General features: G+C 49.0%; 1 protein-coding gene across 1 annotated transcript in view; it reads right to left on the reverse strand.

The window, feature by feature from the left end:
• Positions 1-471: 471 nt before the first annotated feature.
• Positions 472-12,583, reverse strand: part of LOC146339306 (uncharacterized) — a 30,716-nt gene continuing 18,604 nt past the window's right edge. Inside the window, exons 7-10 of the mRNA XM_084809031.1 lie at positions 11,745-12,022; positions 8,453-8,518; positions 7,312-7,477; positions 472-886 (exon numbers count right to left, since the gene is read on the reverse strand). Coding sequence (XP_084665157.1) covers positions 824-886; positions 7,312-7,477; positions 8,453-8,518; positions 11,745-12,022 — 573 coding nt within the window. The 3' untranslated portion in view covers positions 472-823. The remainder of the gene's footprint in view (positions 887-7,311; positions 7,478-8,452; positions 8,519-11,744; positions 12,023-12,583) is intronic.

Raw genomic sequence — 12,583 nt, forward strand, 5'->3', positions numbered from 1 at the left:
ACCCTACTATTCTATGATTCTATGATTCTATTTGTCCAATCCCCTTTTAAACCCATCCAAATTGGTGGCCATCAATAATTTGGTGGTCCTTCCTTTTTCCTGTGCAACAGCAGCCTCCCACCAAACAGCTTCATGGGATCAGGTTGTAGTATTATATGAGAGACAGACAGAGAGAGAGAGAGAGAGAGAGAGAGAGAGGTCTCCCTTTTCACTTTCTACATACCATACATACTTTTGTGCACCTTTATCATGTCTCCCTTTTTTCTCACCCTTTTTTCTAAGCTAAACAGTCCCAGATGTTGTGACATTTCATCGCAGGCGAGTTTCTCCAGCCCCTTGATCATTTTAGTTGCCCTTTTCTGCACCTTTTCCAGCTCAACAATAGCTTTTTTTTAGGTGCCATGAGGAAAACTGTACACTGTATCTCAAGTGTGGTCACACCATAGATTTGTATAAGGGCAGCATGATATTGACAGTTGTATTTTGTATTCTTTTCCTACCATTCCATTGTGACAGAAGCTGCATGTTATTTTGTGGATTGCAGCAGGGGTTGGCTGAGGATCTCACTTGTGGGTGGGAGCAACTGGGGCTCTGGGTGTCGCCATTTGCAAACCTCTACTTTGAGATCACCTTCGGTGCCAGACAATGGATAATTTTAATAACATATGCACTACCATCACAGTCAAAATGCCCCACAGTGTCTCTCCAGCCATGGGGAAGAGCATCAAAGTGATTCCCAGCACCCTTTGGTCCTCTATACATGCTACAGGATTCTGGGGCCCAAAACTGATGGAACTCTGCAAGGTTCTCCAAGGAGGCGGCTTCAGGTGGTAGGGGAAAAGCAGCCCGGTGGGTTCAGCAACAGAGAAGCAGCAGCTTTTACTACCTGTTGTAGGGAACAGACAAAAAATCCGGATGAGAAAGATACTGGCATGACAAGTCTGAAGGGAAGGACTGCCATCTTGTTCACACCAGGAAAACCTTCACCAGTTCTATGAAGGAGTGGTCAAAATGGTGGCTATGCCGCTAGCCCAGCTCAAATCTTGCAAATGACGTTTGTGGGTGGAGCAGAGGTTCTAATCCAGGTTTGGCATTTTAAGTACAGGACATGGAGGAGATAACATAATTCAGGAGGGGTTTGCAGAACATTTCACCCGCTGAGCCAAACAGCCAGACAACTGACTAATCCATGGAGGACAAGACTCAAAGTGGCTACTTAGGGGTTCATCACATGGAGCTTTTATCCTGCTATTGAGATGGCTCTGTCATGGAAGTTTGCGGGGTCTTTAGATGATGCCGTTACCCTCCAGGGTGTCTCCCGCCATTTCCTCCAGCCTCTCTCATGTTTACCCCAAATGCATTTCCCCAGCCCCACGGAACAGGAGCGCCATGATCTCCCTGTGAAACTCTCCCATAGTGGAAGAAACCGCTCTGTCTGCCTGCTGTGGGCATTTGTTTTTGGTTGCTGGGGGCACGGTCAGGATGACAAAGGCATTGAGGATGGGAGTGGGGTTGCAGGGAAGGAGACTCGAGCAGATTTGACAGGCAAGAATCACCTGCCGATTGCATCTCCTGCCTCCGCATAGCTCAATCGGAGGGAGAAGAGGGTAAAATGCCTCCCTGCAACGAAGGGAGACACATCTGATCCCCCACCCCACCAAGCTCAGAAGCAGCATCCTCTGTTGTTTCAGAGCACCCTATTAAGTTCAGTGGGGCTTACTCCCAAGTAAGTGTGCCCAGGATTGCAGACTTATACCGTGGTATTATATCTACTCAGAAGTAAGTCAGAGGTTTCCTGGGACTGCGATAAAACAGTACAGCAGCAGGTGAGCTACGAAAAAAGACTCCCCCCCCTTTGCACACATGCCAGGGAGGGAGGAAGGCACTCCCCCAGTTCAAACCACATGGCTGCCATATAAAGAAGCACTTCCTAATCCCACAAAAAAACCGAAAGCAGGAAGCTCTGGAAAGGATGTGGGGTTTTGCGGGTTTTTTGCTTAATGTAGAAACACCCTTAGTCATGATGACAGCTTTTCCCTACCTCCTGAATCAGAGGCAGCATGTGCCACCGAACACCCTGTGCAGAAGAGCAACGATGGGGCTGGCCCATTACCTTCAGGCCCTGCTTGCAGGCTTCCCAAAAGCCTCTTGCCAGCCCCTGTGGAAACAGGATGCTGCCGGATATAAGCAGGAGAGGGCAATTTGTGGCCCTCCAGACGTTTTGCCCTACAACGTCCTATTTTGCCGCTACTTTTCTTCTTGGGAAGCTATTAGGGATGGCTTTAGAAATAGTTTGTCTGCAAACTAGAATTCTCCATATGTCTGCTCTCTCAAGGGACAGTCCACAGCTCAATGGGCAGAACACGGGCTTTGCATGCAGGCGGCCCCCAATTGAGCTCCCAGAACCTTCAGTTAAGTGGGTCAAAGCTGACATGAAAGAGCCCCTACTGATTACAAATGGAGTTAAGAGTCTCTGAGCGAGGGGGCCCAGCCCATAATTCAAGGTAGTATCCTGAGCAGTGAACTTTTTGTATTGCAGTCTCATTCTTTGCAGACTTCATCATCGTTTCCATCTAAAGCAGGGGTCATGCAGCCTGCCAGTTGCTGTTCAACTCCAGCTCCCATCAGCTCCAGCCAGCATGGTCAATGGCCAAGGATGTTGGAGCCCAACAACATCTGGAGGAGCCTAGGTTACCCACCACTGAGATGAAGGCTTGCCGAGACTAGGGCTGAGAAAGACGCAAGATGCCATTCATCAGCCAAAGTAATGCAACTGATAGGAAAGTCCAGTTATATGTGTCAATTCAGTACACACCTGTCATAAGATGAGCCCTGCTGGATCAGACCAAAGGCCTATGTACTCCATCATTCTGCTTCCTACAGTGGCCAAACAGATGCCTCTGAGAAGCCCACAACAGGACATGAGTGCAATACCACCTGAAGGCAATCTAGTGCAGTCACAGCTGTGGCAGGATCTGGACCAGGGACTTCCTAGTTTGGAGCTCAGGATGCAATCTAAGACACACTTACTAGGGAGTAAGCCACACTGGACATAGTGGGATATACTTCCGATATTAAAGGCAAAACTGAAGTACTTTAGACACATAATGAGAAGACAGGACACCCTGGAGAAGATGCTGATGCTAGGGAAAGTGGAAGGCAAAAGGAAGAGGGGCCAACCAAGGGCAAGGTGGATGGAGGATATTCTGGAGGTGACTGACTCAACCTTGGGGGAGCTGGGGGTGGCGACGGCCTACAGGAAGCCCTGGCGTGGGCTGGTCCATGAAGTCACGAAGAGTCAGAAGCGACTGACCGAATAAAGAACAACAAAAACATGCAAAGGATTGCACTGCCACAGTGCAATCCTATACTTGTCTACTCAGAAGTAAGTCCCATTGAGTTCAGTGGGGGTTACTTCCAGGTAAGTGGGTACAGGCTTCCAGCCAGTCTCTTACTTGCAACACTGCCCCACCATTGCAGATCTTCCTGCTCACTTTTAGGTCAGAAGTGTGGAGCCTGTGGCCCTCTAGATGTTGAACTCCAACTCCCATCAGTCCCAGTCCCCATGGGAGTTTGAGTCCAAGGCCTCTGGAGGGGCACAGATTCATCACCCCTGTTGTAGGATATGACTACACTGCGCCTGCCACCTATGACTGAAGGATTGCAAATTCATAAGCTGAACCCTCGCCAACATTGTTCGGAGCCAATGAACCCAATCAGCCCACTCCAATCTCTGCCAGCTAATAAATTAGTGAGAGAGAGACATTTAGTACAGTGCAACATTAGCAAGCACATTCTTCCTGGCCAGCTCCTCACCGCAGGCTCGGGCTGTTCAAAGGAGCTGTCACGTACAGCGCCAGAGACAGCTCAAGACGCAGAATATTTAACCTCTGGGTCATCGGTTCCCATCCGGACCGTGCCGCCTAGCGAACGAAAGCGTCCATTCTCTTCAGGCAGCTGCGGGATCATTTGGCATGAAACTTCTGGCTCAGTAGTTCCAGCTCAGTTCCCAAGAAGAAAGGTGTCCAAATTAAAAACAATGGGAGAGGAAGGGGATCCAAACACTGTACATTGGCGGAATGACAGCGATCTTGGCCAGGAAAGCCAATAGTGGAACCATGATAGCTCCTCTTTGGGAGGATAAGAAAGGTCCCAGGGAGTGGTCCAAGAGTCATAGAATCCTAGAATAGTAGGGTTGGAAGGGACCCATAAGTCCATCGAGTCCAACCCCCTGCTCAATGCAGGAATCCAAGTCAGAGCATCCCTGACAGATGGCTGTCCAGCCTCATCTTGAATGCCTCCAGTGTGGGAGAGCCCACCACCTCCCCAGGTAATTGGTTCCATTGTCGTATTGCTCTAACAGTAAGGAAGTTTTTCCTGATGTTCAGCCAGAATCTGGCTTCCTGTCACCTGAGCCCATTCTTCCGTGTCCTGCACACCGGGATGATCGAGAAGAGATCCTGGCATTCCTCTCTGTGACAACCTTTCAAGTACTTGAAGAGCCCTATCCTATCTCTGGAGAGCAGAACAAGCAGTCACACAGGTCACCTGGTCACATTCACAGAATCAGAGAATAGTAGGGCTGGAAGGGGCCTACAAGACCATCGAGCCCAACCCCCTGCTCAATGCAAGAATCCAAGACAGAGCATCCCTGACAGATGGCTGTCCAGCTCCATCTTGAATGCCTCCAGTGTGGGAGAGCCCACCACCTCCCTAGGTAAAACCTTGCTGAAGCTAAGCAGGTTTGGGCCTGATCAGCCCCTGAATGGGAGACCACTCGCAAGCCCACCGTCAGGAACCGCTGACCACTGCCACCACGAGGCAAGCCACGCCACGGCAGCTTCTCAGTGAAGGCCATTCCAGAGTGACTCCACCCAGGCTGACCATTGGTCAGGAAGGAGCACAGGAGGGCTTCCTGCTTTGGTGGAATTTGATCTGTGCAGCAAGGTCTACCTGAGCACTGGTGAGTCTTGTGTTTCTCGTTTGCTTGAAGGCTCGCTATATCAAACTAAGGGTTATTCCAGCCTGAGTGAAGCTGGGTCCAGTCTCTAGTAAGAAATCAGAATCACTGCTCCGTCCACAGCAGCCTCTTACAATGAATCTATGGGTCCCTGTCAATATGCACACAGAGGCTGTTGTCCCAGAACAAACAACCATATCTAAAAATATGATCATATATGAAAATATCCTGAAGGGGGAACCCATAAAAATTACCATGAAAGATGCCAGGGGATGCAAAATTCACCCCATGGCCTTCTCCTACATAGAAGGGGCTTTCTACCCATGCATGCCCCCACTATAAAGCAAACTACGGAGCACTGCACATTCCTAGCATAGCTGTGTGCGCTCAACATGCTGTTCTGGGGGAGAAACATCATCACCTTTTGCCTGGGCTGGTATTTGCATTCCACACACACCTGTGCCTTGATGGGGCTGTTTGAAAGCAACTGTAAAAAGGGAAAGTGATTAATCGGTGAAATGTTAGCCTTGGGAAAGATGGCTAGAGTGAAGCACGTTAATACCCAGAAGGTCTGGTACACCCTGAAGATGACATTGTAGTATTGTTTCATTCAAGGGAATGGAGAAAGAGCCCATGCCTGACAGTGGATTCACACTTGAGCTGAGCCTGAATGTTTGGATGTGAACATTTTTGGTGTGAAAGTTTTTGAGGGATTCGAAACATCTTTTGCAGATGTTTGCTGTCATTTTGCTGCTGAATTGGCAGCTGCTTCAGGGCCATTTAAAAAAAGAAAAAAACTGGGCTTCTTTTTTCTGGGAAGTGATCCCAGCATAATATGTGGCGACGTCGTGACCATGGCTGATCAGATTTGGCTGCATGATCATTTCACAAAGCCTGTTCAAAGTGAGGGTGATGCTTCTTGCCCTCACTCTGAATGGGTGAATATTTTTGCCCTGCTCAGACCCTTCCCACTGAAAAAAAAATTAGCCCTAATTCAGATAATTTTTCCTTGACAACAACAGAAGAACGTTTGGAGCATCTGAATGGTGAGAATGCAGTGTGAGAATTTGATTGTTGTTGCAAGCTAGATGTTCGCTGTTTGTCCGAAGCCTGGGAGCCAGCAACATTTTCGCAACCACTTTTAATAGCCAAGGTCCACTCAGGTCCCTCGTAATTTAAGAACTTATAACATAAGTGTAGATAAAGAAGGGAGGGAAAAAGATGGCCAGACTCCCCCCTACCCTGGTGCCTGGCTTAGCACCTGGGTTTGGGAGCAACATTACTCTCCTATGAAAGAAGAGCAGATCTGTGCTCCTAAAGGAGGAGAGCTGAAGCTCAGCCCCACAGGCCAAATCTGGCCAGCCTAGGGGTCCAACTCTGGCCTCTGGGGTTCCCCAGGCCACACCCCTTCCCTGGGTCCCAACCCATTTCCCCTGACTGCCAATTGTTGGTAGGTTTCCTGGCATTTGCCCATTTTTTCCATTCAAACAGCATGACCCACCTCTCCTAAGGCTCCATTACCGGCAGTAAAAGCTTTAAGCTAAAATAGGCTGGTGTTCTGGGCATTTTGCCCCTGTCCCCCTTCGCCCTGGCTCCCTTTTGCCTTCGGCTCCACCCATCACTGGAATGTGGTCCCCCAGAGCTTCTCTGAAACTTAATTCAGCCTTGAGCTGAAAGGGTTTACATAAGAAGGGCCCTGCTGGATCAGACCAAGTGTCCATCTCGCCCAGCATTCTGTTCACACAGTGGCCAACCAGCTGCCCACGGGAAACCCATGAGCAAGACATGAGTGCAACAGCACCCTCCCACCCATGTTCCCCAGCAACTGGTGCACATATGCTCACTGCCTCTGGTACTGGAGGTAGCATGTAGCCATCAAGGCTAGTATTCCTTTTCCTCCAGGAATTTAAAGCCATCCAAACTGGTGGCCACCAGTACATCCTGTGGTAGCAAATTCCATAGTTCAACTACGTGCTCTGTGAAGAAGCCCTTCCTTTTATCTGTCCCGAATCTCCTACCAATCAGCTTCGTGGGATGACCCCACTGGGTTCTAGTATTCTGAGAGAGGGAGAAAAAGGTCTCCCTACCCATGTTCTCCACACCATGCATAATTTTGTAGACCCCTATCATGTCTCCCCTGACCCTCCCTAGGGCAGCTCAGCATCACTGCCCTAAAGTATTTTCCCCCAGAGATGCCAGTCCAATCAAAACAGACATTTTGCTATCACTCATTTCAGTAGAAATTCCTTACAGAAAACCTGATAGCTAACAAGTTGTTTAGACACTGGCACAGCACCCGCACAGTGCCCACTCTGCTGGCGCAGGGTAAACCATTGCCAGATCTTACATACCTCCTCTGGCTTGGTCAACTCCTTGTAGGGTAGCCTGGCCGGTTTCCTTCTTCCGTTCTGCCACTTTTCCCAGAATTTGGTGAACAGGTACTTGTCCATGGCTTTAGAGATCTTCCCAGGATTGTCCAAGTTTTGAACATCTTCCAGTGGAAGCGTTTGTATGTATCTGGAGGCAATGGTTGACGTGCTGTTACAAAGGGTTCTGCTTCCTTCTGTATTAGCCTGTGTGATTGTGCTGTCAAACCCCACCTCAAAACTTACCTGCTTAAATTGGTTTCACTGTCCTGGTTCTCCACCCCATCCAGGGATCCCTAAAAGAGAATTCTCAACACCTCCACAGAAGCACAATCCGCATGCTTCTACATGGCAGCCTTTCCCAACCTGGGTGCCCTCCAAATTTGTTGGATTACAACTCCCAGCATCCCCCAACCAGAATGCTGGGGGTTGTAGACCAACACATCTGGAAGGTACTGGGTTGGGGAAAGCTGCTTTAAGCAAAGACACTGAGGTCCGAACCTGGGACATTCTGCACAGGGATGTAAGAACTCACCCTAGTTCGGTTCTCCGTGCACTTGCTGAAGCAGCGTCCCTGCTCGCTTCCCTCCCGAACCTGTGCTCGAGCCACCCACGATTTCAGTGAATTCCCCAGCACTCACCGCGAACCCATTCAGTGAGCACTGCCATTTTCACACCTTTGCTTTCTAGGAAAAATAGGAAGTTAAAAAAAATGCACATATTCAAATATGCACAGTTTGGAGCTGGGAAAGCTAAATAAGTGCAATATTAGAGGAATTATACTTCTAATATTGCACTTATTTAGCTTTCCTAGCTCCAAACTGCGCATATTTGAATATGTGCATTTTTTAAACTTCCTGTTTTTCCTAGAAAGCCAAGGCGCGAAAATGGCGGCGCTCACCGAACAGGTTTGCGGTGCGTACTTTGGAGTGTGAGCGGGCACGAGCAGGGGGCGAACAAGGACAGTGCCTCGGCGGGCGCAGTTTGGGGGTTGCGGGCGGCGGTTCCTCAACGAATTCCCGAACCCCAAACTGCACTCGTGACATCCCCAATTCTTCATGCAATCTCGTGCTCTACTGCTGAGCTATAGCTTTGCTTTTTCCTAGCATGCAACAACTTCCCTTACCTTATACACCCCTCCATTTCCAGTCTGAGGTTTTCTTCATATTCTGTCAACTCTTCCTGCATTTCCCTAAGAGACAGAAGGAAGGACCTCAGAGACAGATCCCTCACAGCCTCAAGGCTGCCACAGACCAGGGGTGGCATCCAACAATGTCATTCCACAAACTCAAATGGTGCTAGCACAGTTCCATTGAATCCTGCCATTGCATAAGTGGTTGCCCATTACCAGGAACCCACAGGCAGGGCACGAGCACAACAGCACCCTCCCACCCATGTTCCCCAGCAACTGGTGTACATAGGCTCACTGCCTCTGGTACTGGAGGCAGCACATAGCCATCAAGACTAGTATTCCTTTTCCTCCAGGACTTTGTCCAACCCCCTTTTAAAGCCATCCAAATTGGTGGCCACCAGTATCCCACCAATCAGCTTCATGGGATGACCCCGAGTTCCAGTATTTTGAGAGAGGGAGAAAAATGTCTCCCTATCCACATTCTCCACACCATGCATCATTTTGTAGACCTCTATCATGTCTCCCCTTACCCCCTTTTTCCAAGCTAAACAATCCCAGCTATTGTAACAAGCAGAATGCATAACAGGTTGTGCAAGAGTCATGCGCAACAGGTCGCACAACAGGTTGCACAAGCATAATGCACAACGACTTACACAAATATCGCTTTAGTTGGATTCTTCTCTTGTGCGTAGTTCAGAACCTAATTTCCGCTAGCACAATATCACTTGCACTAACGGAACGACACGGTTGGATATTGCCCTAAGACCCCAACCCCTCGCCCTCAGAGGATATGGACCACTCATCCCCATAAGAAGAGCTCCGGAGTTAGCTGCTTAGGGAGAGGACTCCGTTCTACCTCCTCAGGGCCCAGGTCTCCAGGAAGGGGTAGTCTTGTCTTTGAGTATCTGTACAGTGCTTAGAAAATTGTAGATGTCTTATAAATGTTAAAGAATAGTAACTGCTGACCCAAAGACAAAAGATGGGTGATGGGGAGGTAGCTCTCCGGCTCTCCCTACCTGTGAGAGAGAAATGATTTTTCCTCTTTTCCCTTGCATCTTTTAAAAGACTCAATACCCATGGCTTTTTTGCCTTTCCTAGTTTGGGTGCCAAGCTCTTTTCATTGTGCAAAAACAGCCAGCCTGACTAATGGATGGATGGGACAACAATATCAGGTGTCAGACCAGCTGCAACACCATTGATGAAAAGTCTTCCAGAAGCTAAACAGGCAAGTCTGGGGGAAGGAGTGATGGCCCAAGGCCAAGAGGAAGATGGGGAGGGGAGCAAAGGGAAGGAAAGGGACTGGATGGAAAGAGAGGTGATGTACTGTAGATCCAGAGGGATAGACTGCCCCATACCCAAAGGTAGAGAGCATGCACCAGGATTAATATAATTTTGGCATATTCTTTAAATCCCAAAGAACTTGAACCTACTTGGACACTAGGTTCAACATCAGAGGCCTTCCTCCAAGGGTCTCCTCCCAGGGGGCCTGGAAGGTGGCAAGAAGGGAGAGGGCCTTCTAAGTGGTGACCCCCTTGTCGTTGAATGCTTTCCACCCTGTGGTCCGCCTGGCTCCAACAGTGTCATGTTTTTGGCACCAGGTTAAGACTGTCATCTGCTCCCAGGCATTTGATGGGGCATTTATGTCAGTTGTTTCTATCAGGCCCAGTATCTTCTTGTAAATTTTTTACCTGTTTACATTGTTTTAAATTGTGTAAGTTAGAGGTTTTACATTATGTTTTTATTATCTTGTATTGTGATGTGTATTTTTTGTGAACCACCCAGAGAGAGTCAGCTACTGGGCAGTGTAGAAATGAAAATAACAACCACCACCACCATAATAATAACTATTGCTTAACTAAAAGGACTTGAGCAAACTGGTCCCCAGTGAAATGATTGAAATTGGCTTTAACAGCAGCTCATGTGTTTTTCGGAGTGGAAACATTTCCATTCATGATGCATCACAATGGGCATCCAGAAGATCAGTTCAACATTGCAGGATGTGCATGCGCACAATTTTCTGTAATGTGAGCTTCTTGGAGGGGGGTCCCCTGAGAAGAACAGAGTTCTCCAGAAAGGAAGGCTCATTTTTCTATCCATGCAAAAAAATAAAACAAATTACGCCTGAGGCTGTGCCTCTTGTTGACCTCTGCTGCACGGAGCAAAGGTGAGATGTCAGTCTAATAGCGGCTCTCTGCCAGGGTGTAAAATATGATGAGTTTCGAGCTACAATGTTCACTCCTTAGTTCTCTGCCTATAATGAAGTCTAAGTAGGAAAGTAGGAAAGCCCCCACTGTACCCCCCCCCCCCAGCAAGTCTCTACAAGGGAAGAGAATCAGATCTCTGTTTCCTGAGTGTCAATCAAAGGTCAAAACCCTCTGATGTCGCCCCTTGGTTCTCAGTTCACTCAGTAAACCAGGGGCATAGAATCTCATGCCTGGGGGCCAAATCAGGCCCACCGGGGGGCAAAGTCCCTCCTCCACTGGCCCCAGCCCCTTTGCCCCAACCACACTGTTTTTGTGCAGTTTTCCCGCCATTCTAAAAGGATGAAATGCCTCTCCAAAGGCCGAGTTACTGGCCGGAAGAGCTTCAAGCTAAAATACGCTGGATTTTTTCGGCCCACCCCTTTCCCACCCACCACTGCAATGCGGCCCCCGAGAGCTTCTCCAAAATGGAATCCAGCCCTCAGGTTGAAAGAGGTTCAGCACCCCTACACTAAACCCTCTGAACAATGTATTTTTCTGCCTGTCAGGAACCTCTAAGGACAGAAGGACAGAAAAAGAGCCCTGCTGGATCAGACCAAGGGTCCCTCTAGTCCAGCATTCTGTTCACACAGTGGCCAACCAGCTGTTGACCAGGAACCCACAAGCAGGACATGAGTGCAACAGCACCCTCCCACCCATGTTCCTCAGCAACTGGCGTACACAGGCTCTCTGCCTCTGATACTGGAGGTAGCATGTAACCATCAGGACTAGTAGCCATTGATAGCCTTCTCCTCCAGGAATTTTGCTAACCCCTTTTAAAGCCATCCAAATTGGTGGCCATCACTACATCCTGTGGTAGCGAGTTCCACAGTTTAACGATGCGCTGTGTGGAGAAGGACTTCCTTTTCTCTGCTTGCACATCTCTCTCTTTGTCTCTTTCTATGGGCCTGAACAGGTTTAGATCGGGAGCCTCTAACCCCAGAGGAAAGCCAGGCCAGCCACCAATATACTCCCTTATATACAGAAGCTGATAGGCCTTGTGTGCAAGAACCCACCCTGAGGGGGAAAGAAATGAAATGCCTTACAATATTCTAGAATGAAAGTGATGCACAGCGCTCCCCACATTCTCTTTCTTCTGCTGCAGTCTTTCACTGAAGACCCTCCTGGCCACCTCTGTCAGGTCCTCTTTGGCTCGGGCTGTGTTGGTTGAGTTGGATGCCGATCCCTGGAGGAAGGGCCATATGCGCACAGGGAGCATGGAGAGTCTTGACGGATCCCGGAGAAACATGCCATCCAGGATCTCCACAGAGGTGGATTCCTTGATGGCAGTGGTGTAGCGGTTGTCTCGGGCCACCGGGTTGTCCTTTGAGGAGGTCGGGCAGAGAATAAAAGAGGGAAACAGAAGCCATGGCAGTTATGATTTGTAACTGTGGTGCTGTCATGGGCCAGAAACCTGAACCTTCATCCTCAGAGGATCTCCAACTTTTGTCCTCCAAGAAGAAGCTCCCGAGTTAACTGTTCAGGAAGAGGACTCTGGTACAGAAAGGCATCATGAGGCTTCCCCTTCCTCAGAACCCAGTTCTCCAAGAAGATCTCAGGGATCTGCCCCCCTGCATCGAGAGGAGGTCACATTGCCGTCCTTGAACTGAGGACTCCAGTCATGAAGACAGCAGCATGCCACAGCCACTTTCACGTCATCGCAGCCTGAGATTTCTAAAGCAGACTGGGCCCTCTTTAAGAGAAAAGGCTTTAGTCTTTGTGGAGGCAGCAGGGCTAACCAGCCGGAGGGCAGTCAAACCCCTACTTAAGGCTCATTCACAATCTGCTGCTTGTTGGAGCAACATACAGACAAGGCGGCCTGGTTTCCCAGCCCCAGCACCACTCAGTTTTATTCCTGAAATCTGACCTTCTGAAAAACCCAATC

This window comes from Heloderma suspectum, chromosome 7 (genome assembly GCF_057233095.1).
Source record: "Heloderma suspectum isolate Gila_16-S chromosome 7, 16-S_ref, whole genome shotgun sequence".
NCBI lineage: Eukaryota > Metazoa > Chordata > Lepidosauria > Squamata > Helodermatidae > Heloderma > Heloderma suspectum.